The 27,768-nt window shown below is 42.0% G+C and overlaps 1 protein-coding gene and 1 pseudogene across 2 annotated transcripts; both read left to right on the top strand.

Annotated features, from left to right (window-relative positions):
* Window positions 1–382: 382 nt before the first annotated feature.
* On the top strand, window positions 383–27,768 carry LOC308154115 (intelectin-like; annotated as a pseudogene). The gene is made up of 7 exons: window positions 383–389; window positions 1,458–1,598; window positions 2,363–2,611; window positions 3,278–3,436; window positions 27,064–27,184; window positions 27,304–27,407; window positions 27,616–27,768. The product of its transcript is annotated as an intelectin-like (transcript).
* Window positions 9,842–11,709, top strand: LOC308153127 (polyadenylate-binding protein 1A-like; the record flags this gene model as incomplete). Its single annotated transcript, XM_080526221.1, has 3 exons — window positions 9,842–10,693; window positions 11,095–11,436; window positions 11,521–11,709. The coding sequence occupies 3 exons, from the start codon at window positions 9,842–9,844 to the stop codon at window positions 11,707–11,709; spliced, it is 1,383 nt and encodes a 460-aa protein (XP_080382347.1).

Genomic DNA, 27,768 nt, shown 5'->3' with positions numbered 1-27,768 from the left:
GTAGGCCACTCGGGACTGCTCGGTGGGGAAGGACAGGGGCTGCAGGCTGAAGATCAATGAACACTGAGTCAGGAACTCTCTGCAGCCCTCTGGACGTCCATCATAGCGTTCGGGAGGAGGTAGTCGGGGTTCCCGAGTGGTCACCGGAGGTAGAGGAGGCATAGCTGCTGCCGCTGGTGGAGTGGGGTTGGCCTGAGCGGCCACCAGGCTATTCACGGCGATGGTCAGCTTTTCGATCTCAGCAAACATTGCCAGCTGGTTCCGCTCCTGCTGGGCTACCATAGCCCCCTGGGTATTCAGCACCGTGCGAATCTGATCTACCTCTGCTGGGTCCATAGTGGTCGGTTGTTCTGTTACGATGGGATAATGTGTTTGGACCCAGATGCAGAGTAGAACAGAGTAGACGGAAGCAGGAGTATAATTCAATAATAAAGGTACTCTTTATTTTGAGTAAACGGGGGTAAATAATAACCGCACAGTAAGCGAATAAACAAAAGAGGAGAAATCAAGTCTCCGACAAACGTTTAAATAATAATAGGAACAAAACAACAAAACAAAAGGGGAGGTGGTTTTAGTCTCCCACAAAAAACGCTGTCAATGGAACAAGGCAGAGCAATGTACTTACAAAAGTCAACGATACTTATTTCCTAAACAGGCGAGGAACGATAAGGCTACGAAGACCCGTATACACATAACGAACGCAACATATAGTGAACAACCGACAACCAGAGGGGAAACAGAGGGATATAAATAGCCACAGCCAAACAAAACACACCAGGTACAAATCAGTAATTAGGACAGACAAAAATGCATACATAAACACCAGAGGGCGCCAAAGGGTCGCTCCACAATAATATCGCTTCCCCAAACCTTACAGTCTCAGATGAGTCTGAAGTGGTTTCTGTAGTTACATTTACATTTTACATTTACATTTACATTTTAGATTTACATTTTACATTGACATTTTTGGCATTTACACTACTTTACATTGTTAGCAGGTTCACAAAACAAGCTGTGTCAGATGACTAGCAATGTGTCATTGATTTTCAACAACGCTGAATATGTGTTTACATTTTTCGAAGGAAATGTCTGAACATTAAATCGGATGCCGACTTGTGGACCAATTGTCCAGACCATGTCAAATTTCTCAGGGATGAAACTATATTTCTACAATATAATGATGCAGTAATACTTACTTACCATGTTCTATTAATGTCAATGTTATTATTCAGGGGAGGCTGATGGAGGTAGAAATCAGAGGACTGTTTCCTTATAATGCATTGTATTGAATGAGGAATGGGATGGTATTGATTCCATTCCTCACTCCATTCCATACATTACAATTTCTGCCTCCACTGGTCAGATTTGAAAACCCTAACTGACCCCACTGAAGGCAACATTGCAACTGTATTTCTTCATAAATGCAGTTTAATGTAACAGTCACTTTGTCTCTTAAGGCTATGAGCATGATCATCCTGACCCAGGCTATTTGAAGGTGGACGTGAATGTTGACTCTGAGAATCTGCAGTCCAGGGTAAATAACCTAGCTGCTGCCAGGAGCTGCAAAGAATTAAAGGACAAACATGATATCAACACGGGTAAGTGACTTAAGTTACATCATTTCTAAAGCTTTATACATTAAATAGTTAAACCTCAGATGAAGCAGAGAACGTTTTTAACAATTAATTATAATCTTTTTATAATTAAATATTGAACAAAAACATTTAAATTATATCTAGATGTATTCCAAAATAAATATTCAGCAATAGCTATATCTAATTAAAATTAAATATTAATATATATGTCCTCCCAATTGTATCTTGTTTAAAACGTATATACTTAAATGTGGATTCAATCTGAGATTAACACTTTGGCATATTTATTATATCTGATATTATGTGCTAATTCACCCCACCACCTCAGGGGAAATGGCTATGTTCTGGTTGAGTGATCAGACAAGCCTATATAAACAACAGGTTCATTTGTATATCTTTTCTCAGATATAATACATTTGGCAAAGAGATTTAGATTGAAATTAAATATTTAATTTCATATTTACACATGTAAGATTTAATGTTTTTTTTCTGCAAGCTAAATATTTATGTGTAATCCAGATTTAAGATCTTAATTAAATAGATATCTTTTTACATAATAATGTTTTTGTTAAAAAATGTATAATAATACATTCTAAATCTATTAGAAAAGAGGACATTGTTTTTAAACAGATTAATAAATACAGTCTTTATCTGGGGATGGGGAGTGGATCGCTGTAATAACAAAAAGGATTAATCAACTTTACAAAGGGCCCCATACAAAAGTCTTATTTCTAAAAAGTAATTTATATTTCTCCACAATTGTCCAGACGGGTTGTACTACCTGACCACGGCCAGCGGGGTGGTCTACCAGACGTTCTGTGACATGACCACCCTAGGCGGCGGCTGGACACTTGTGGCGAGCGTGCACGAGAACAACCTGTATGGGAAGTGCACGACGGGTGACCTTTGGTCCAGCCAGCAGGGTGACAACCCCAACCTGCCTGACGGGGACGGGAACTGGGCCAACAGAGCCACCTTCGGAACACCAGAGGGCGCCAACCTCTGCCGACTTCAAGGTAGAAGTCGTAGCTTCACTTGTGACACTTCAGCCACCCAACAATGCATTTAGTCTTTTCTACCATTATACAAAGACGCATCTGCCAATGTGGTTGTGCGGCCGAACCACCTTGTCAAGCCTGATCTCGTCAGATCTCAGAAGCTAAGCAGGGCTGGGCCTGGTTAGTAACCTGGATGGGAGTCCAAAAAGGGTGAAAGCCTGGTTGCCGTGGCACATATATGTGGCTTGGGGTTGGCATGTTCCCCCCATGTCCACTAGGGGTCTCCTTCACCCCACATGGAAAGACATGCCAAAGTGAACACCCGTCCCTGACCACGACGGTGAAGAACGCTACTTGGTCCCCAGGGCGCCGGGCGTCGGTTCAAGCCGCGCTAAAAGGGCGACCGCTGCCCCTGGCTGCCAGTGGAGGAATGGCACCCCGGATGGGTTACAAAGGCAGAGGACAATTTCCACCTGGCGACCCGCCGAAGATAGTGCATGTGCTTGTGTTTGTGTGTGTGTTCACCTAAAAACTTGCATGTGTGTGATCAGAGTGTAAAACTGCCGTGTGTGCCATTAAAAGACCATCAAGGTCTGATTTCTCTTCTCTTTCTCTCTTCCTACATGGTTCATATTGTTTTAGAACTCGCTTCTTCTCTGAATTACTTCCTGTTTTCCCCCTCAGAATCCTGGGTATTATGACATCATGGCAGAGGACATGTCTGTGTGGCACGTTCCAAACAACTCACCAATGGAACGCTGGAACCTAGAATCCATCCTGCGCTACCACACTGCCAGCCGCTTCCTCACCCAGAGTGGAGGAAACCTCTTTGGACTGTTCAAGGTATACAGGTGCTGGTCATATAATTAGAATATCATCAAAAAGTTGATTTATTTCAGTAATTCCATTCAAAAAGTGAAACTTGTATACATTCATTCCACACAGACTGATATATTTCAAGTGTTTATTGCTTTTAATTTTGATGATTATTACTGACAACTAATGAAAACCCCAAATTCAGTATCTCAGAAAATTAGAATATTACTTAAGACCAATACAAAACAAGTTTTTTTAAAAATGTTGGCCAACTGAAAAGTATGAACATGGAAAGTATGAGCATGTACAGCACTCAATACTTAGTTGGGGCTCCTTTTGCCTGAATTACTGCAGCAATGCGGCGTGGCATGGAGTCCATCAGTCTGTGGCACTGCTCAGGTGTTATGAGAGCCCAGGTTGCTCTGATAGTGGCCTTCAGCTCTTCTGCATTGTTGGGTCTGGCGCATCGCATCTTCCTCTTCACAATACTCCATAGATTTTCTATGGGGCTAAGGTCAGGCGAGTTTGCTGGCCAATTAAGAACAGGGATACCATGGTCCTTAAACCAGGTACTGGTAGCTTTGGCACTGTGTGCAGGTGCCAAGTCCTGTTGGAAAATGAAATCTGCATCTCCATAAAGTTGGTCAGCAGCAGGAAGCATGAAGTGCTCTAAAACTTCCTGGTAGACGACTGCGTTGACCCTGGACCTCAGAAAACACAGTGGACCAACACCAGCAGATGACATGGCACCCCAAATCATCACTGACGGTGGAAACTTTACACTGGACTTCAAGCAACGTGGATTCTGTGCCTCTTCTCTCTTCCTCCAGACTCTGGGACCTTGATTTCCAAAGGAAATGCAAAATGTACTTTCATCAGAGAACATAACTTTGAACATAACTTTGGACCACTCAGCAGCAACCTTCCTACTCATTTATTCGGTCCATTTACTCCAGTTCATAGTGAATTGCTCTTCACGGTTTCCCATTTTACAAGTAATTCTTTCCATTTCTTTGATCTCTTCAACAGTTGTTTTCCAATTATTAATAGATGGTGGGTTTAAGTCCAACCATTTACGTGTGATTTGCTTTAAAGCCGCGATACGTAATATGGTGTACAAATATTTATCTCCCTCCCTGTGTATATCTAATGGAATAAGGCCGAGAATAATATTGACTGGATGTATAGGATTTTGTAAGGTAAATGTATTTTTTAATTTTACTTGAACTGCCTCCCAAAACCTTTTCAATTTAGGGCATGTATAGAAAATGTGTGTGTGATTGGCTTCTCGTTCCGTACATTTCCTCCAGCATTCTGCATTGCCTGTTGGCCTATATTTTGACAACATTTTCGGTGTTAGGAAGATCTTCATATTTATTTTCCAAGCAAATTCTTTCCAGAATTTTGATTGTGTTGTCTTAAATATTCTTTTGCATGCTTCTTTCGAATCGTCATCCGTAATTGTTATTGCTAATTCGTTTTCCCATTTTTCTTTAGTGTTATCTTCTTGTGTCTTGATTTCTTGCATGATTTTGTAAAGTTTTGAGATTTTTGTTTTTTCACTGTTTCTATTTTTGCTCAGATATTCCATTAGTATATGTGATCTTTGTTCCTGTCTCCTCTGCTGTGTTATAAGGTAGCTTCTAATTTGTAAGTACTTAAAGAAATGGCTATTACTTATATTAAATGTATTAACTAAGGTTTCAAATGAGTCTATCATGTCTTTTGTAACCATCTGTGAGTACACCTGTAGTCCCTTCCTAGCCCATTCTTCTAATATTTTGTCTGTTTTATTAGGTAAAAAGTCTGGATCACTGGCTCTCTCTCTCAAATAAATACATTTGTCATCACATTTATACATTTGTATACAGTTTTCCAATTTATGAGGGTATTTTCTATGCATCTGTTATTCCCACTATATTTTTGAATATCCTTTAGACTCAGAAAAGGTAGTGTTCCTATTGATATTGATATTACTTGTTTTTCTATGTCTTTCCATTTGGTTTGAACCGAGTTATTCATCCATTTCATTATTGTATCTATTTGAGTTGCATGGAAATAGGTCATTAGATCAGGGAAATTAAACCCTCCTTTTTCTCTGGTTTGAGTTAGTATACTAAGTTTTTTCCGTTTACTTTTGTAGTTCCAAATGAAATTTGAGAGCATTGTATTCCATTTTTTGAAGCTACCATGTGGAATGGGAACTGGTAATGTTTGAAATAAAAACAGAAACTGTGGAAGGATCATCATTTTGACGCTTTCTACTCTACTCATTAAGGATTCAGGTGTTATCTTCCATCTATTAAGATCTTCTCGTATTTTATTTTCAAGGGCTTGATAGTTGTCAGTGTATAATGTTGTTATATCTCCGGTGAGGTAGATTCCTAAATATTTGATTTTCTTTGCATCCCATTTCAACTTATATTTTTCCTTAATTTCCGAATCTATCTGTTCTCCAATTGTTAATACTTCACACTTACTTTCATTTAGTTTATAACCAGAGTGTTTACTATATTCTGTAATTGCTTCCATTAGGCTTGGTAAGGATTGGGCTGGTGATGTTAAATAAACAACCACGTCATCTGCATATAATGCCAGTTTATGCTGTTCCTCTTTTATCGTTATGCCTTTGATGGTATTATTTTTCCTTATACTTTCTGCTAGTCCTTCCATGCATATAGCAAATATAACTGCTGAGAGTGGGTCTCCTTGTCTTGTACCTTTATAGATTGGAAATCTTCTGGATATTGTGCCATTTACTTTTACTCTTGACACTGGATTTTTATACATTCCTTGAATCCATTTATTAAAATTCTCATGAAATCCAAAGCTTCTTACAATTTCAAACATGAATGGCCATAGCACTCTGTCAAATGCATTTTCTGCATCCAGTGTCAAGAGTAGAAGGTTTGCACCATTGTTTTGTGCATAGTGCATTATATTTAACGTCCTCCTTATATTATCTGACAGCAGCCTACCTGGTATAAAACCACATTGGTCGCTGTCTATTATATCTGGCACGATGTCCTTTAACCTATTGGCAATAATAGCTGTTACTATTTTATGGTCCGTATTCAGTAGCGATATTGGCCTGTAAGATGAACATTCAGTAGCGTCCTTACCTTCTTTATGTATAACCGTCCGTTATTATAGATGAATTCCAAGTAGCGCCCAATTTCCCGTTTGTAATACATACTTATATGCTTGTAAAAGTAGTGGTATCAATTGTTTTTTAAACGTTTTATAAAATTCATTAGTATATCCATCATCACCTGGTGTTTTCCCAATTTTAAGGTTATTTATTTGTTGTTGTATTTCATTTACGGTGATGTCCTTAATGAGCTGTTCATTTTTTGATCTTGTTACCTGCTTTAAGTTTAACTTATGTAAGAAATCTTTCATTAGTCCCAGGTCAATATTTTCTGTGTTTTTATAGAGGTTCTCATAATATTTTACAAATTCTTCAGCTATTTTATCCTTTTCCGTTATTGTTCCAGAGCCTTCTACAGTCTTCAATTTCGAAATGTGTGCTTTTTTAGTCTGTGTCTTAAGTCGATATGCTAGGAGTTTTAAAGACTTAGGTCCTCCATCGTAATATTTCTGTTTGGTGTATGTCATTAATTTCTCCACTTCCTCTGTACGAATGTTATCCAACTCCTTATACTTCTTTTTTAATTCATTTTTTACTATTATTTCATTTGTATTTTTTAATTTGTCTTCCAAGTGTTGTATTTGTTGTTCAAGCATTTTCTGTTTTTGTTGTGTTTGTCTTTTCTTAAAGGAAAAACACCTTTTTCAGTCTAGCCTATTTGCCACCTTCCCCACCTTCCCCATTGTGCGACAAGAACATATACAATTTTCTTCTGTGCATTCTGTATGAACATTTTGGAAATCCAAAGAATTACCCAAGTTTAGCTGTAAGAACTAAATTGAATGGGCTCCACTAGCAATGCTGCAACAATGCTAGCGGGGCCCATTCAGTTTAGTTCTTGCAGCTAAGCTAGGGTAATTCTTTGGATTTCCAAAATGTTCATACAGAATGCACAGAGAAGAAAATGCCACATGTTCTTGTCTCACAATGGGGAAGGTGGTAAATAGGCTAACCTCCCCAAAAGTTGTAATTTTCCTTTGAGCATTGCAGTGATCTAACACCCCTTGTCGGTTGTTATGACAAATGAAATACCGGTAACTCTCTTTCCAGAATGATGACATTGACTTTGGAAGGGAGTCCATCCTCAAGGGTCTCTGTGTGTACCTCAACGAGAAGCCAGATTGTCTGGTGAGGGAGTATGATGTAAGTCCAACTAAAGTGTTCAAGTTCATAATTCACTATTTTGAACTAAGTTCAGTCCCAAAAAGTCCCTTTTTATATGTGTACCACAAGCTATTGCTACAGTCTATTATAGAATCATAGACAGTGATTTAAAAAGTTTTGTTTTACCACTAAACCAATGTCAATAATTTCCTTTTATGCATAAGATGCAGTAATGCAGTGTCATTTATAGCAACATAATGGGTAGAGGCTAGTTCCCATCGATGCAGAGCCTGTTAACCCCACATGATTACCAGCCCTAAGCCTAAACCTAATCCAAACATTACTTGACACTTCTCTCACTTGCTCCTGATGCTCGCGCGACAGCCTTAATCGTGTGAAACACTGATAGTAGCCTATAACGAGCCTCAAGGCGAAGAATCTGAATCTAGCATTGTTTTGTAGTCGAGTTAGGCTAGCCTACTTTTAATTCTCATTGATTTATCTTCCTAAATATGAACTACAGGTTCACAGCCCCCCAAAATGAACTAGTTCACGTTCACCAGATTCAAATGGCTGTGTTCAGTTCAACATTCTTGGAAGAAAAAAAATCTCTTTTGAACGCATTCATGCACAACATTTTTCCAAACCAACGTTCATATTCCAAGTAATGTAACTTGACAATCTTTTTCTCCAGACTGCAGACGAAGCCACCATCCAGGATGGGATCGAGGCGACCACAGTGGGGATCTTCAATATAAAGAGCGACGACCCAAGTGAAGGGGACATCGGGATCGTCCTCGAAGGGCAGGCTGTACTGCGAGACCTCCCAAGCGTGCCCTTCGCAACAGCCATGCTGTTTGGTCTAATCTATAATTTAAATCTGGGCTACCCTGCAGAACTGAGGTACACTTTTGAAGTTGTACAGAAAATCCTAATGCAGCTGGATGGCAGTACACTGTCAAAGAAGGCACAAGCCTTGAAACTCAAACTTTTTGAGTGAGATGTGAGGTCAGTAACCTCTTATTATTATTATTTTTTATTTTTTATTTTTTTTGCAATGTACTCCTCCCTGAACGTTCAGACACGAAGGTGTCTGCCAGCAGCTCCAACCTAACCAGTTAATTGTCGATCTCATGTAAAGTTTTTAAGCCGTCCCAATGCACAGACAATGTTCATGTCAGTTCTACTGGTGTTACGGGGATCGAGATTTTGTTTATTTAGTGAACCATTCAGTAAACTTAACTGTTTCCAGTGTTAGTGTGTACATTCTTTTGCCACACTGTGCCAGCAGCTCCAACCTAACCAGTTCATTGTTGATTTTTTTTTGCACAAATAACATTTTTGTAATTGTACTACTGTACTATGTAAAGTTTTAAACCATTCAGTAAACTTAACTGTTTCCAGTTGCCCATTACATGTGTTTGAGTCAAGTGCACTTATGCATGCCAAATAAAGATTTTTTCTTAAAAATGTACTGTAATATCAGTTTTAATGTCTCTTTTCCAATTAGAACTAACAGAACAGAACTACCTGTAATGTACTATATTGACCATGTCAAGGCATGTTCGGTTACTAGGCATCCAGACGAACTTCCTGTTAGCTAACAAAGTACTAACCCAGTATCAGCTGACTCACAGGAAGTTCAGTAGCAGCCAGGTGTTGCCCAGTAACCAAACATTCCTTGAAATGGTCAATTCATTCAGAATTTGGCAAAATGTGAATTTAGTAGTATGGGTACTGTTGTATAATATTGTGCATACTAACTGATCCAATATTGATCAAAGATCAGATCAATATTGGATCAGTTATATGTACAATATTATACCACTGAAAAAGGTGTTGCATCTACCTCAATGAATCATGGACATCGGTTGCATGAAATAAAATCATGTTTTGCTATCATTAATCTTTCATAAGAATATAGTAAGACAATTTTATAATAGACAAACATGATTTTATTATGCAATTTAATCCCAAAGCGTTCATGTTCATGACACAATAAAAAACATGTTTGTCTAACAATGTGATGACATAACAATAGGGTTCTAGAATCCAGCTGCAGTACACATGCCGTTGATTTACCTGCCATTCCTCTGTGAAGAGCTAGATAGATAGATTAGTTATTCGTTCTTCTCACAGTTTTTCTCCAACTCTCGCTATCCGAAAGTCACCAGACAATGAATCCTAGTGCGCCTATTCAACCGACGGCCTCCTTGTATGTAGGAGATCTCCACATGGACACCACTGAAGGAATGCTATTTGAGAAATTCAGCCCTTCTGGACCGATCACCTCTATAAGAGTGTGCAGGGACATGAGGACACGCCGGTCTCTCGGGTACGCTTTCGTCAACTTCCAACAGCGAGCTGACGCCGAGCGCGCCTTGGACACCATGAACTTCGACGACGTCAACGGGAGACCCATGCGCATCATGTGGTGTCAGCGTGACCCCTCTAGAAGGAACAGTGGAGTCGGCAACATCTTCATCAAGAATTTAGCGAAGGCTTTCGACAGCAAGGACCTCTACGACACGTTCTCCGAGTTCGGGGACATCCTTTCCTGCAAGGTAGCGTCTGACGAGAACGGCTTCTCTAAACGCTTCGGCTTCGTCCAGTATAACACCCAGGAGGCCGCAGAGAGAGCTATCGAGAGACTCGACGGCACGTTGTTGAACGACCAAAAAGTGTTTGTCGGACACTGGAAGTCTCGCAAAGAGCGAGAGTTCACTAACGTGTACGTCAAGAACTTTGGGGAGGATATGGACGACCGACGCCTGAAGGAGAGGTTTGAGAGATTCGGACCGGCCCTGAGCGTCCGGGTTATGACTGATGGCGCTGGTAGATCCGTGGGTTTTGGATTCGTCAACTTCGAGAGGCACGAGAACGCCAAGAGGGCCGTCGAGGAGATGAACGGCCAGGAGATAAACGGGAGGCGGGTCTACGTGGGCCGGGCCCAGAAGAGAGGAGAGCACCAGGCTGTCCTGAAGAGCCAGTTTGAGCAACTGAACCAGGGCCACAGGACCACATACCAGGTGTGTGTTTATGAAGGAAAACATGTGACAGCTGCTGGTGAAAAGTAGTCTAAGCAACCAGTAGGCAAAGTCATTTTTCAGTAGTTTTTTTTACATGTGCTTAAACTACAGATTGTACGCTTTCGAATGATGTGTCATACAATCACAATCCAGAGAAAAAGCTGTTTAAAGAGTTGGTTGTTTTTCACACCTTCACACAGCCAGCTAATGGGCGGTAACACAACCACTCCCCCTCTAGATTGACAGCTGTCAATATCTGTCAGTGTTAGTCACTGGGTGAGATAGCTACAGCTAACATTATTATGTGTATAAGAAAAAGAAGCTGATAGTCTCGGTAAACATTCTTGATGTATTTGAGGTATAAAAACATCTCACTAAACATGCTCTCTCTCTACCAGCAGGGTGTCAACCTGTACGTGAAGAACTTGCACGACCGCTTGGACGACGACCAACTGCACAAAGAGTTCTCCCGCTTCGGAACCATCACCAGCGCGAAGGTGATGATGACGGAGGAAGGACGCAGCAAGGGATTCGGCTTCGTGTGCTTCTCCTCCCCCGAGGCGGCCACCAAGGCCGTGACCGAGATGAACGGCCGCATCGTGGCCACCAAGCCCCTGTACGTGGCCCTGGCCCAGCGCAAGGAGGAGCGCCAGGCTCTCAGAACCAACCGGAACATGCCACAGAGGATGGCCAGCGTCTGCGCCGTTCCCGACCCAGACTTCCTACCTAACCTACCCTACCAGGTTGCTCCCCCACCTGGACTCTTCATGGCTTCTCACATTCCACAGACCCAGGACTGTGGAACCGCCCAATACTCCTCAGCTCAGCTGAGACCCACTCATCACCTGGCTACCCTCGAACCTGAGGCGAAACCTCAGCACTTCCAGAACACGCCCGACGACACCACCACGTCTCCATGGGCTACCGGGCCTCAGACCTTCGATGCTATGACCCCCGCCACACCTTCCCAGGTGCCCCGTAGGATGACGTCTCAGCACATAGGTCAGTTTATTTAGTGAAGCATCCCTGCGCATAGCAAGGTTCCCACGGGTCCTTGAAACCCTTGAAAGTTTGTGAGTTTGAGAAAAATAAATCAAGGTCTTAAAAGTTTTTTGAAAATAGACATGGGCCATTGAAAGTGCTTGAATTCCCCTCTCTCTCTCGCTAAAAAATAAATAATATATATTCAAAAATGTTTTACTCAGCTCGTCAACTAGCTCCGTCTCAAACTATGCCGTGTTGGGTCCTTGAATTTGAGGGAATCGAGTCTTGAAAGTCCTTGAAAGGTGCTTGAATGGGATGTTTCAGAAGGTGTGGGGACCCCTGACATAGAGACAAGAGCACTATCCAAACATTTGCCATAAATATCCCTTTGGTTATGCTTATCTTCCCCTCTCAGCTACCCAGGCCTTGAGAAAGCACCCTGCCGTTGCAGATGGTGATCCAGCTATGGCACGGCTGCACGCTGTGCCCCAGAACAAGTCCACAGCTGGTGTACACGACCGCCAGCAGCACACGGCTCCCCAGCTACAAGTCCCCGTGCAGCAGCCTGCTGTCCATGTCCAGGACCAGGACCAGAAGACACTGACTGCCTCCATACTGGCTACAGTTCCCCATGAGGACCAGAAGCAGATGATAGGTGAGTCTATTTGTTTGTTTCTATGGATACCCATTAGCTGTTACAGTTACTGTAGAATTTCTACCTCCTGAAATGATGGCTAGGACTGGTGTTATCAAGCGAAAGGTTCTTTATATACAAATCTGCTGACATGCACTTGTGATCACTTTCAATTCAATAAAACAAGCTGTTAGATATTCACTTTCATATTCTGGACGGTACAATTCGCATTTCTCAAAAACAACAAACTGTCAACTTCTGTGAGACGTCTTGCTGCAAGGCATTTTGGAAACTGCAGTTCTGAAACCCATTCTTTACTAATACAACAGAAATGTACTTCTTTTTTTTAACTACCTTAACGATAAATAATAACTCTTTTAACTGTCAATCAATCATGTAACATATTAATCAATCTCTTGATCGATCAGGTAACCTATAACGTTACAACAGTTACTGTTACTGATATTTACTCCCCCCTCCCTCCAGGTGAGCGTCTCTTCCCATCCATCCTCAGCATGCACCCCAGCATCGCCCCCAAGGTCACGGGCATGCTGCTGGAGATGGACAACCGTGATCTGCTGCGCCTGCTGGCGTCTCCTGAGGCGCTGCGCTACCAGGTGGATGAAGCGGTCGCTGCGCTGGAGGCCCACTGGGCTGAGGAGGCTGTACAGAAAATTGGCCACTTCCCAGAGTTCCAAGCGGCTAACGCATAAAAAAGGAGACCCGGACTATGAAACAATACCGATTCACCGATGAAATAAAATGTTAGCTTTGAAAAAAAACGATTACGAAATGAATAAATTATTTCATTAGGAAATTAAATTGATGGACTCGGCTGTGTCTAGAAAAGGGTAAACTGGACCTTGACGATAAAAGTAAAAACCCTGGTTGGACTAGATAGACCAACAACAAGGCCTCCTAAGTGGTAACTGGACTGCACTTATACAGCGCCTTTATCCAAAGTGCTTTACAACGGCCTCTCATTCACCCATTCATCACTACAATGCCTCTCCAATCTAAGTTCCTGTCCGAGCTTGACATGCACACCTACAGGCTTTTGCATCTCTTTAAAAAGAGAGGAGGTGTGATCGGCAAAAAAGTGATGGCAATCCAGGAAGCCATGGACAAAGTATGTACATTTATTCCAGAAAAATATTTGATAGAATAATGTACCCCAATTCTTTGTACTCTAATATGTGTTGCATGATGGTGATTAAAATCAAATGTAATGTGGTATATTGCCTGCACATTATGTACAGTTCTTGTACAACAGTGATGTTGGTGTACAATTATGCAGTAACCACAGGGCACAGAGGACTTTTGTCATACTCTCCACCCCTGCCTCTAGACTAAGCTGACAATCTGCCCTGCCTGGACCCCCCTCTTGACATAATTTCAGTCCTTCTGTTTAGGTGGCCTGGGATGGTGGCTTTCTGAGACCATTTTTTAGCTGCACTAAAGGGGCACTTCCTCCATTAGCAATCAGCTTTCTGTCCTTCCCTAAGTGTCAGTACATTACAATGAAGGTGGGTTTTCTGCCCTCAATCTTCCCTGGGCTTCCAAAAAAGTTAATTAAAAGTAACATTTAAAATCTGGACAAATGATGTCATATGACGATTTTGACATCTTTATGACATAATTTGTGTAGTTTAAAAAAACAACATATTATTTTTTTGGGAAGCCCAGGGAAGATTGAGGTCAGGAAAACCACCTTCATTGTAATGTACTGACACTTATGGAAGAACAGAAAGCTGATTGCTAATGGGGGAAGTGCACCTTTAAATGCACAATATGCTATTATCTGTCCTCGTAGTACCGCTTTAAGGCCCTCCCATATAATAGTTGGATTAGTATCTCCATTTATCTCTACATATTCTTTTATGGCTTTATTGATTTTTTCAACAAAGATCTTATCTTGAAGAAGTGCATTGTTTAATCTCCATATTTTTTCTCCTTGCTTTATATCCAAATGTATAGTTATAGATAGCGTAGCATGATCTGATAAGTCCCTTGTGCCTATTGTGCATGTTTCCAGCCTCTCTACGTCTTTTTTAAACATGAAGAAATAATCCAGTCTATTGGAAGTTGAAAATCGTCCAGAATAATATGTATAATGTTTTTTTAGTTGGATTTAGCATCCTCCATGTCTACTAATCCAAATTCTGACATTGCACTTCTTAAAATTGATGATGTTTTATCAGCTCTGTGTGGTTTATTATTTGAGGAATCTAGCCTAGAATTTATTGTAAGATTCATATCTCCTCCCATTAGGGTGATTCCTTTACATTTTGTCATTAACATTTAGATTATTTCTGACATGAATTCTGGGCCTAATTCCGGTGGATAATACATTTAAGAATGAGACAGTAATTGACTCTATTTTACCAATTACTAAAACAAACCTGCCCTCTTTGTCGTATATATGTTGTTCTTCTTTAAATGGTATGTGTGGTTGTATAATTATAGCAACACCCCTCTTCTGTGTTCCATATGAACTGGAGTAAATTTGTCCCCTACTCAATTTGTCATGTTCTTTTTTCTTTAAATGGGTTTCTTGTAAAAAGAGGACATCTCCTCCAGCTCTCCTCAGCTGGAGGATAATCTTTTTCCTCTTAATTATGTTATTCAAGCCATTAACATTTAATGATATTATTTTCAACTTTTTCATATCTCCGTTTAAGGGCTTCATTTTAAACTAACATTACGAGTATTTCATGGAGTAGGCATATTATCGGGACTAGGAAAACAGTAGGAGGAGGAAGGACAGTAGGGAAAGGAGAAAGAGGGGAAGAGGAACAGGAACAGGAACAAGAAGAAAAGAAAAGTAAAAAGAAGAAAAAGAGAAGAAAAAGAGAAAAGAAAGAAAACATTGACAGGTCCAATTGTACCACCTTAAACCAGGTAGTAATTATCAGTGACCTTTATTGGAGGAGCCAAAGTGGTCCTTGGGGCGGTCTGTGTCGGCCGCCAAAATATAGTTACTCAACAAACTTTCCATTGGCATCAACGTAACATAGTCTCTCCCCTACTTATTTTCTCTTAATTATTCAAAATAGCTCCAATTCATATTAGTAATTTAAGGTTTCATTTAACAAAAAAGTATGGGCACAGTCAAAATAATAGAAGGGGGGGGGGGGGGGGGGTGTTATATATTACAAGCCTCATCTCTACTCCTGTAATCCTGCTGCATCAAGTTTTAGAATAAACTTTCCGTTTTTACAAAACCCCCCCCAAAAAATCATAATAGCATTTATCACCACAATAGCACAAAGACAGCTTTTACACCTCCATCCCTCCCAATAAGGTAACCACCTCGCCTTCCTCCCCATCCCACCCTCACAAACAAAATCATACACGCCCCAGACACCAAAATACCCTCAAACATACAGATACCCCCACGCACGCGCACCCCAACTCAACATGCACACGCACATGCACACGCACTCACACACACACACACACACAATAATAATGTAATGGTAATCATAATAACATGTATCATCACAATAGGACGAAGACAACTTTTACACCCCATCCCTCCCACACCAGCTGCCCACCCACTTCCTCCCATCCCACCCTCATTCATACATATCCCCAGGCGCACAGTTACCCCCCCACACATGCACCCGCGCGCGCGAGCACACACACACACACACACACACACACACACACACACACACACACACACGTTCGGGGAAAACAAAAAGCAAAACAAAAAGGCAAAGTAATTTAAATAAAATAAACGATTTAAAGAAAAAGAAAAGTAACGAGAAAAATAAATATACCTTAAATTTAAATTAAATACCTAATTAATACGAAGCAATAGCCTATAGTGTTCACAGCAACTAGAATGTTAGTGTTTGAAAGTCTTGGTACCTTGGTTTAATGTCTGTTTATGATCCAATCTTCTTCTCATGGCTTCTCCAGGCCTGAGTGGCCTGACTCCAGCTGAGTGTTTGTCCTTTCCATATACTCCTGCTTTGAACAATCCTCTCTTCTCCAGGTCTGTGGCTGCCTCTGTTGGGTTTGAGTAGGTTGTAAATGTTCCATCCAGGTTGAAAACTTTCAGTTTAGCCGGCGCAAGGATGTGCGTCTTGATGCTCCTTTGATTTCTCAGGTACTCCCGGATTGGTTTGTAGAGGGCTCTCTGTTTTCTTGTTTTATATGTATAGTCATGATCCCAAAAAATGCGCTCGCCGTCAAGCAGCACTTGCTTCTTATCCCAGGCTGCTTTAAGCACCCTTTTCTTTGTATCAAAGTCTAAGAAGACTGCAATAATCGGTCGAGTGGAGTGTGCTTGTTGGTTGCCCATGCGGTGCGCTCTGATTAAATTGATATCACCTGGCACCTCCAGAGTCTCTGCAATTAGCTTTTTTAGAAACTCTATCATATTGCTAGCTCCGTTTGTTTCCTTGACATTATATATACACATATTGTTCTGTCTGGATTTATTTTCTAAATAATCCACCTGATCTGAAAGCTCATCAATTCGATCCTTTGTCTGCTTCAGCTGCTTCTGGGCTGCTGCCTCGGCATCATCCAGGTAGCTCACCCGTGTCTCCAAACAATCCACACGTTTTCCTGTTTTCTCCACGTCCTCACGCAGATCTGCTGTTTGGTCCATAATTGTTTTAATGTCTTTTTCCGTGCGTTGTTGAAAGGTTTTGGAGTCGTCTCTGAACTCCTGGATCTCTTTAGACAATGATTCTTTCAGATCTGGATCAAAAAAGATCAAAAAAAAGATCAAAAAAAAAAAAGATCAAAAAAGATCAAAAAAGTGAACCATAGAACTAGATTCTTGTACAGGATATCCTCACTTGTCAGTAAAAACACACTGAGGACCCTAACAGGAGCTCTCATTCAATGTCACTTCGACTATGCCGTAACATCATGGTACTATAGAACCACAAAGGCCCATAAAACAAGACTCCAGACAGCCCAAAATAAACTGGTTAGGCTTCTGCTAGGCCTCAACCCTAGGACACATCTAACCGCTGCTCATTTTTTGAGCCTTGATTGGCTACGAGTAGTTGACAGAGTGCAGCAGCTTGCACTGGGCCTGGTCTTCAAGATACGCTACACCACAAAGACACCCAAGTACCTGTCAACATACTTCCAAAAAGTGAACAACGTCCACACATACAACACCAGAGGAAGCTCCACGAACCACGTTCAACCGCGTTGCACCACAAACAAGGGGTTAAACTCGTTTGCAAACTATGCAGTAAAAATGTGGAACGCCCTTCCTATAATCTTAAAGGAGTGCAAAACACTGCCCACCTTCAAAACCACTCTCAAAAAACATTTACAGGAGGCTGCAATCCGTAACTGGACCCTCTAAATCAAAAATCAGATTAAAAGACCCGAACTACCCACTGTACATACTTTGTGTTTTGTCCCCCGCCCCCACCTGTGGTGTATGTCCCCACCTGTCCTACCCGCTGTACATACCTTATGTTTTGTTGTATTGTTCTTCCCATGATGGATGTGTGTTTATCTTGTAGATAGTAATAGTTATTTGTCTGTATTATCTTGTAGATAGTACTAGCTTTTTTGTCTGTCTTACATGTAACGATGAATTGAGAATCAAGGACCCCAATTGAAATAAGCCAGTGGCTTTCTTGGGTTTTTATCCTGTTAGTTGACCTTGTATGTAATATGTACTTTCATGTACCTACTTCTGCAAATCTTCTAATAAAGTTTTCAATCAATCAATCAATCTGTAAATAATTTCTGCATCTCCTCTTTGTTCATGGTGGATTCGGCGTTCGCTCTGTGTTTATTCTTTTTAAGCAGTAGATTGTCAGGTTTTGTTGTTTCTCCAGAGCGTAGATTCATTCCTTGTTAGGCTATTATTTCACATTCTTGTTTGGTCTACTATTTCCGAGTTTTAATCATTATTTTTCGGGGCTTGCGAGAGAGGATATCACGCTGCGGCCATCTTGTCTCACGCACCTGTTCCGTTTTTAAAAAACGTGTGGTGGTTCTTGAAGCACTGACTCCAGCTGCAGTCCACTCTTTGTGAATCTCCCCCACATTTTTGAATCGGCTTTGTTTCACAATCCTCTCCAGGGTGCGGTTATCCCTATTGCTTGTACACTGTTTTCTACCACATCTTTTCCTTCCCTTCACCTCTCTATTAATTTGCTTGGACACAGAGCTCTGTGAACAGCCAGCCTCTTTAGCAATGACCTTTTGTGTCTTGCCCTCCTTGTGCAAGGTGTCAATGGTCGTCTTTTAGATAGATAGATAGATAGATAGATAGATAGATAGATAGACTTTATTTGTCATTGTTACAGTACAGGTACCAAACAACGAAATTTAGGAGGGGAGGCTCCCCTGGTGTTTAAGAAAGGAAAAAGAAACACATTTTGGAAAAAGCATAGATGCATAAAATCACAAGAAGATAAAGAGCTGGTTTACATCAATAGAGGCTATGTACACAATCCACTGTACTATACTGCACAGATAGTCAACTAGGGTTGTCATATTGCACAAGAAAGTATTTTTTCACATTTTTTAAAAGTGTCACAGTTTGCAGGCTTGAAAATGTACATGTTTGTGCCTCAGCACTAGCTGCCATTACAATCCGTCCGGACTTGTCCTGGGCCCAGAACTTAGGCCTTTTCTGTGTTCAGGGCCTTGACGGCCCTGTGGTAGAAGCAGTTCTTCAGTCTGTTTGTCTTAGCGGCCGGGGTCCTGTACCTCCTGTTCGAGGGCAGCTTGACAAAGTGTTCGTGCCCAGGGTGGGTCGGGTCCTTGGAGATCTTGGAGGCCCTCCTGAGACAGCGTGTTTCGTACAGCTTCTCCAGAGAGGGGAGGGTGGCGCCGGTGATCCCCTGTGCTGTTCTCACGACTCTCTGTAGATCGTTTCTCTCCGCTGCCGTGCAGCTGTGGTACCAGTTGGAGATGCCGAAGGTGAGGATGCTCTCCACTGCGCCGTGGTAGAAGGCCACCAGCATCTCCTGCTTGCTGTGTTGTTTCTTGAGGCATCTCAGGGTGTATAGCCGCTGTTGTGCCCTCTTGATGGTGCCTTTAGTGTTGTCCTTCCAGGCCAGGTCATCCCGTATGATGTGTCCCAGGAAACGGAGGTTTGAGACCATCTCTACGCTCTCTCCGTCGATGAGCAGGGGCAGGATCTCGGACTTTTTCCTCCTGTAGTCTACGATGAGTTCCTGGGTCTTTGACTTGTTTAGCAGCAGGTTGTTTACCTTGCACAGCTTGCTCAATTGCTCTACCTCATCCCTGTACGCCGCCTCGTCCCCCCCCCGAGATACATCCCACCACGGTGGTGTCGTCTGCAAACTTAACGATGTAGTTGCTGGGGTGGATGGGGGTGAAGTCGTGGGTGTAGAGGTTGTAGAGGATGGGGCTTAGCACGCAGCCCTGGGGTGACCCAGTGCTGAGGCTGAGGGCTGTGGAGGTGTGGGGGCCCACCCGCACCCTCTGGGGGCGGTTGGTCAGGAAGTCCTTGATCCACGCACATATAGAGTGTGATAGACCCAGGTCTAGTAGTTTGGTCACTAGCCTGTCTGGAAGGATGGTGTTAAAGGCGGAGCTGAAGTCCACGAAGAGCAGTCTCGCGTAGCTGTTTCCCCTCTCCAGGTGGGATAGAGTGGCGTGGAGAGTCGTCGCTATGGCGTCCTCTGTGGACCTGTGGGCTCTGTAGGCGAACTGGTATGGATCCAGGTTGGGCGGGAGGCGTGTGAGTATGTGGGCCCGGACTAGTTTCTCGAAGCACTTCATGATGATTGGTGTGAGTGCCACCGGGCGGTAGTCGTTTAGGCAGCTCACCGTGCTTTTCTTCGGGACTGGGATGATAGTTGAGGTTTTCAGGCAGGGTGGGACGGTGGCCTGGGACAGGGACTGGTTAAAGATGTTGGTGAAGACCCCGGCCAGCTGGTCGGCGCAGTCTCTCAGCACCCGTCCCAGGACGCCATCCGGCCCCGAGGCTTTCCTGGGGTCCACCGCCTTCAGTACGCGTCTCACCTCGTGCTCTGTGAGGGTGAGGCTGCTGAGAGCTGGAGAGAGTGGTGTCTGTGTTGTGGTTACCTCCGTTCGCCCCTCGTCGAACCGGGCGTAGAAGGTGTTCAGCTTTCCCGCCAGCAGGGGGTCGTCCTCTGCGGCTGTGAGCCTGTTGGCTCTGAAGTTTGTCATCTGCTGAACCCCCTGCCACATCCGCCTGGAGTCGTTGCTCAGGAGGCATTCCTCAATCTTCTCTCTGTGCTCTGCCTTGGCCGCTTTGATGCCGCGCTTTAGGTTGGCCCTGGTGGAGCTGTACAGCGGTGTGCGCTTCCCTGCGAAGAAGGCGTTGTCCCTCTCATTTAACAGTTTTTGGACCTTCCCAGTCATCCATGGCTTCGTGTTGGGGTAGACCCGGACCCGTTTGTCCACGGTGACTGAGTTGGTGCAGTTCACTATGTGGTTCAGAACCGACGACGTGTACTGTTCCAGGTCCTCATGCTCATATTCCTGCCATAGGGTGTCATTTAGGCAGATCTGCAGTGGAGCGGACCCTTCTGGCCAGGTTCTGACAGTCTTAGTGGTGGTGGGAGCACTTTTCCCCATTGTGGTGTATGCAGGAATCAGGAGGATTGACACATGGTCAGACATGCCTAGATGAGCTAGCGGACTAACCTTGTAAGCACGTTTGATGTTGGTGTATACCTTATCCAGTGTTTTTTCTCCCCTCGTTGCACATTTTACATGCTGGTAGAACTTGGGTAGTACTGCCTTCAGGTCGACATGATTAAAGTCCCCCGCTATGATGTGGATAGCCTGTGGATCAGTACTTTGTTGGCTACTAATGACGTCGTATAGTCGCGCCAATGCTACTTTGCTGTCTGAGCTAGGTGCAATATACACACATGTAATTAGCACCGCGTTAAACTCCCTAGGCAGGTATGTGGGTCGGCATTTAACAGTCAAGTATTCTAGGTCTGGTGAGCAGTGGCTACTTACAGTTTTCGTGTTTAAGCACCAGCTGTCCTTCGTCGATATTATGATCCCACCTCCTCTTGACTTACCGCTAAGCTCCGTGCGGTCAGCGCGATGAAGCGTTCGGCCCTCTAAGCTAACGTTAGCGTCCACAATGTTGTCATTTAGCCAGGTTTCGGTCAGAATAATCACACAGCTATCCCCTACGATGCTGTTTTTTGCCACCTGTAGTCTCAGTTCATCCATCTTATTTGTCAGGGATCTGACATTTGAGAGGAAAATGCTTGGAATAGCTGGCTTGTTTGGGCTTCTCCTTAGCCTTGCTAACAGGCCTCCCCTGCAGCCTCGGGGTTGCTTACGATCTCGCCTCCGTCGCTTCCGCCTCAGGGAGGGGACTGAGAACCAAGGTTCGCCCGGTCCACGGGCTATCTCGTTAAAAATCCTGTGTTGCTTTAGAAACTCCGCTGTAACTGTCTTGTCGTTTTGCGTGCCGATTTCTAATAAGTCGAGCCTGCTGTAGGTACTATTTACACAACTGTTCCCTATAAGTATTAAAATAAAAATGTACATACAAATATTCTTAAAAGCACAAAAAAACACCAGCGTGGAAGCCACCCCGAGCCTCGCGACTAAGCGCGACGCCATCTTGGGACATCCTATGTTCCCCGGGTCCTATGTTCCCTGATTTCTTAGCAAAAAAAAAAAAAAGGGTTCTATGTTCCCCGCTTCCGAAAAAGGGTTCTATGTTCCCCGCTTCCGAAAAAGGGTTCTATGTTCCCCGCTTCCGTATGTTCCCCGCCTGCCGTTGTGTCAAGCGACCCCAGGTGTCGTTATGTAGTACTGCATGAGAGTTTTTTTTTTTTTTTTTTTTTTTTAAACATACACCAATACATAATTATACTATTTTTTTTATTATTATATATATTTTTAAAACAACATACACAAATACATAATCATACTGTGGATTACTAATTGATAGACATTTACTCATTGATAAAGACATTTACAGGAAATTGCAGGAACTATTATACATAGGAACAAAATGTTTATGTGTACAACATTATTATATGAACAAAATGATTATATGTACAAAACCTTTTGTAGGTAGGACACTATTGGACCTCGGCCCAAATCTAGTACTGAACCTGACCCCCCATGCTAAACCATTTGGAAGTACAGTATACTAGGACTCCAATTCAGACACACTGGGGGGCTGTCACAAATCTACTAACTCTATATCAATTTATATATTTTTTTTTTTTATTATGTTTCCAAAGATTCAAACATTTTTACAATATAATTGAACACATTTTTTCTTGTTTCCCCCCCCCCCCCCATGTATCCACCCCCTCCCCCCCCCCCACCCACCATTGTGCGGCAACGCCCAACGACAACACAACAAAAAGATAATAATAATAAGACAAAACACACATGCCTACATACACACACACACACACACACAATAATACATTCATTAGGGATGCGCTATGATATTAACAGCAATTCACATCACCGTGCATCCCTACAAGAAACACTGTCCATCAAACAATAGTACCTGAAGCTGCCCTTCTTGCCATAAAATCTATATGTGGTTGCCATATTTTTACAAAGTCCTGACTCTTATATTATAGTATATTTTATCTAATGGAATGTAGCTAGAGATTTCATTTAACCAATGTGATATTGTAGGAGAGTAATCGGATTTCCAATGGATTGCAATACACTTCTTTGCAGCAATCAAAGCAAGATCAATATATATATTTTTTGAAATTCATTCCAAGGATCCATATTGATTGTGCCTAAAAGACACAAGCGAGATGATTTTGCAATGTGAATATTTAAACATAATGCTATCGTGTCAATTACAAAGTTCCAAAATGTTAACAACAAATTACATGACCAAAACATATGGTAAAACTCCCCTTTCTGTTTTTTGCAGCGCCAGCACAAAAAGGACATTTCATTATTCCTTTTATAAAGTTTTGCAGGTGTATAATAAGTTCTATGCAAAATGTTAAAAAGAAGGAGTTTGTGCCTCATATTGTAAGAACATTTATGAACTTTAAGACAAAAGAAAGACACGTCCTCTTTACTTATATCCATGTCTAAATCCTTTTCCCATTTACACCTCGTAGCATCTGTACTTGTAGACAAGCATTCAAGCAGAGATAAATAAACTTGAGAAATACATTTAGAACTTTGAACCTCCTTATTGATAAGGTCTTCTATTTTGGAGGGCTTGGGTTCTTCAAGAGTGCCTTGAGTTGTCTGTATCATATGGCGGATTTGAAAAAATCGAAATAAATGTGTGGAAGATAAATTATATTTTGACTTTAACAAACGTCGAATTCTGACGTGAGATCGCATCCAAACGTCGAATTCCGACGTGACATTTGCATCCAAACGTCGAATTCCGACGTGACATTGGGGTAGCTCGTTCTGATAGCGCAGGGGTGCGCCTGTTATGTCCCTATTTAAAATACAAATACATAAATAAACAAGAATGTGTTGTGTAACAACTCCCCCAACATTCCCCTCCACCACAGAGAGACTAAACTGTCCTTCTGAAAGAGACTACACTGACATCCTCCATCCCAGACAGACTACAATGACCACCATCACAGTGTGACATGGGAGAGTTACTCCATATGAGAGTGGAGAAACCTATTCTTCAGGTAGCATGTGTTCCTGATGTTGTGGACTACTCTTTTATCAACAATTTCACAGTATTGCCAATTGGTGGCAGTTGAATTCATACCTATCCCAACAAGTTGGCGTGGTTCCCAAAAACATTTATGATGTAGGAACAGGAGGGTGTCAGTGATGGCTGAGGGTGGGAAGAGAAGCTTTGCTCCCTCCTTGTACTCTTCACAGCCTGTCAGGGGATCTTCTCTGTGGAGTGGCAGGAACACGGTCCCTTCAAACAGGAGCTGTGGATTCTCTGAAAATAAAAGACATCAAGTTATTAAGGTAGGCTATAGATTCCCATCAATATTTTTTATACAAGGTCTTTCAGTAAGACTATTTTACCTGACATGGTAGCCCATATGCCTGTGATTTTCACCGGTTGCCTGTGGTTCCTGTCTTCACCAGGTTGGGTTGAGTTGGGTTGGGGTTGTCTTCACAAATGACCCAACTCTGATAGTCTTTATATCAAATCTGAGAATGAAATTCAGTATGCTAATTATAAAAGGGGTATGCTATTGATAATATGAATGAATGAATGGTCTTTATTGTCATTGATATAGTACAGGTACCAAACAACGACATTGGGGGGGGGGGCTCCCCTGGTGCTCCCCTTGTTATTATTATTATTATTATTGCTATTGTTATTATTATGTTATTGTTATTGTTATTGGCCTAAATATTGTTATTGTTATTATGTTTGTTGCTGTTTGTTGCTGTGCCTGACGCCGCCCTGGCATTTTGATGCTTGGTCTTGGAAACAAACACCATGTTTGCACAAACATAGTTTTTGTTGTTGTTGTTGGTTGCAATAAAAGCCTATATTTTGGATTGATATCTCTACTGTATTTATTTGATTCCGTTTGACCAAAATATAGAAAAAATATTTATTTAATCCATGCATACAATTGCAAATGTTGGGCCGCTACCCACACGTTTAGCTGTGTTGCTCATTCCACAAATGCATGAACCTTACAAGTCATACCTCGTTGTAAAAGTGACTAATCAGGCTTTCTCCATGATCTCCATGATCACAATAGCATGCTGAACACTCTAAAAATTGAATGGAGTCTCAGTCATGTACCGTTAACGAGATAGAATACGAAAAGCATATTTACCTCGTAAAACGCTCATCAGGGGGGGGGGACCCGTCGCTTATGGACGAATATCTCAGGGTCACAATGGGTTATAATTCCAAACTAAATTTCTCCATGATCACAATAGCATGCTAAACAAACTGAACTTTGAATGGAGTCATAGTCATGTACCGTTAACGAGATATAATACGAAAAGCATATTTTTCAATGTCGCTCAAAACCGCACAGCAGGGGGGGGGACCACGCCTTTCTTAAATCAATAACTATTTTTAACTTCGATTTCGATGGTAATAGTCCACGAGTAAAGTGATCAAAATCATAAGGACAACATACTAATCTTTAAATGGAGTCTGTAGGTTATACCGTTACTGAGTTATGAATTCATAATGCTTATGAAATGATTTTGGGAAATCCTTAACGGTTTTCGTTGATTTTTGAGATTTTTCGAGAAAACACTCGGGGGGGGGGGGGACCCGGGTTTTGATGTTTAATAACTTTTTAAAATACTAAATTAATTACACAATTAAAGAGAATCGTAGGGCCGACCTTTTGCCCTCATTTGTGAGTTTCTACGACTTTCCGTTTTATTACAGTAATCCGTTAAGCAAAAGTGGGAAATGCTTAACTAAATCGCAAAAATTATGAATGGGACCTTATGGTCGAGCGAACAGGTGTGGTCGGGGTGTTAATTTCACGAAAAATCGTGGACTTAGAAATATTTCGAGAAATTTCCTGGTTCTCCTCTCTACACCGGTGAGCTATAATATGAATCCGATCATAGGTGTTGAATTTGATCGAGATTTCAGCAGTCTAAAAAGGACTCTCTGGTTCTTTTTCCGGACTAAAGACCACGGTTCTCCTCTCTCTGCCCTGGTTCTTCTCTCTCTACCCCGGTGACGCTCTGTCATGACGGCCGCTTACAGAGCACCATCTACGGACTATAGACCATCGTGAACACCGCGGTTCTTCTCCCTCTACCCCGGTGACGCAAGTTAGTTATTATTATTGTTATTGGCCTAATTTAATTATTATTGTTATTGTTATTATTGTTATTATGTATGCACAAACATAGTTTAATTAGTTTGTTGCAATAAAAGCTTATATTTTGGATTGATATCTCTACTGTATTTATTTGATTTCGTTTGACAAAAATATAGAAAAAATATTTAATAATGTGTATATATATATATATATATATCACTGGTGTTCTTTTAGGAATATAAGATTTTCAATTCCATCTCGAAAATGATCTATCTAGGGAGTTATATAAAATGCTGAGACAATACTATGACATTCATTGTGTTCTTCATTATTTCCAAGTCATCTTAAGACCCAAAAAAATAAAATAAAAAAAGAGTCAAACTCTCATGCAGTACCACATAACGACACATGGGGTCGCTTGACACAACGGCAGGCGGGGAACATAGGACCCTTTTTCGGAAGCGGGGAACATAGAACCCTTTTTCGGAAGCGGGGAACATAGAACCCTTTTTCAGAAGTGGGGAACCGGGGAACATAGAACCCGGGGAACATAGGACCCGGGGAACATAGGCATGCTCCCGTCTTTTGGACAACTGTCAGGTCAGCAGTCTTCCCCATGATTGGGTAGCCTACAGAACTGGACTGAGGGACCATTTAAAGGCGTTTGCAGGTGTTTTGAGTTAATTAGCTGATTAGAGTGTGGCACCAGAGGTCTTCAATATTGAACCTTTTCACAATATTCTAATTTTCTGAGATACTAAATTTGGGGTTTTCATTAGTTGTCAGTAATAATCATCAAAATTAAAAGCAATAAACACTTGAAATATATCAGTCTATGTGGAATGAATGTATACATTATACAAGTTTCACTTTTTGAATGGAATTACTGAAATAAATCTTTTAAAAAAAAAAAAACAATTATGATAATTCTAATTATATGACCAGCACCTGTATAACACACACACACACACACACACACACACACACACACACACACACACACACCATTTAAGGAGGATTAATTGATTTCTCTGTGTATTCCTGTTCACTAGCGTTACCCAGTGAGATTTGGAGCAGGGTCCTGCGAACACAATGTTGGACCAACCATCCCAATCGTTTATGACTATGGAAATGAGGAGTCAACCAGTCTGCTTTACGGACCCGCTAGTGCAAGTATGAGGCTCTTAAAGAACTACATTTAACCTAAAGGAGCATCTTGTAGCTTTAGTGACCCCTAGTGGGCACAATATGTATCATACACCTTTTAATATTATGTCTGTGAGAGTTGTGACTACAAATGGTGGCTGGCTTCATCACATTCAGACCCATAAATCACGAACGGGCCGCCATGGCCATCTGCTCTGGAGTCAAACCTATTGGCTGTCACCATGAACATGTGAGTCAACATGTAACCCTATAAGAGACATTCTTTGAATAAAGTGTGGTGTGCGCACCTGCGAAGGCCAGTGAATGTACATGCACATTTATTTCCTTCATACCCACTGTGTATGTGTTTCTCTCATTCCTCGTGTGTGTGTGTGTGTGTGTGTGTGTGTGTGTGTGTGTGTGTGTGTGTCTGTGTGTCTGTGTGTGTCTGTATGCAGTACTGTATTGGTGGCGGTGGCCATTTCCCAGAGCAAGCCCCTAGACAGTGTGGTGACTGCACAGCCTTGGACTGGAACGGCTACGGCACCCATGTGGGCTTGAGTGCATCAAAGGAGATGGTTGAGGCCGCTGTGATGCTCTTCTACCGCTGA

Source organism: Nansenia antarctica (genome assembly GCF_963989245.1).
Source record: "Nansenia antarctica genome assembly, chromosome: 3".
Taxonomy (NCBI): domain Eukaryota; kingdom Metazoa; phylum Chordata; class Actinopteri; order Argentiniformes; family Microstomatidae; genus Nansenia; species Nansenia antarctica.
The sequence above is the reverse complement of the archived record's forward strand: the minus strand, read 5'-3'. Positions and strand labels throughout refer to the sequence as shown.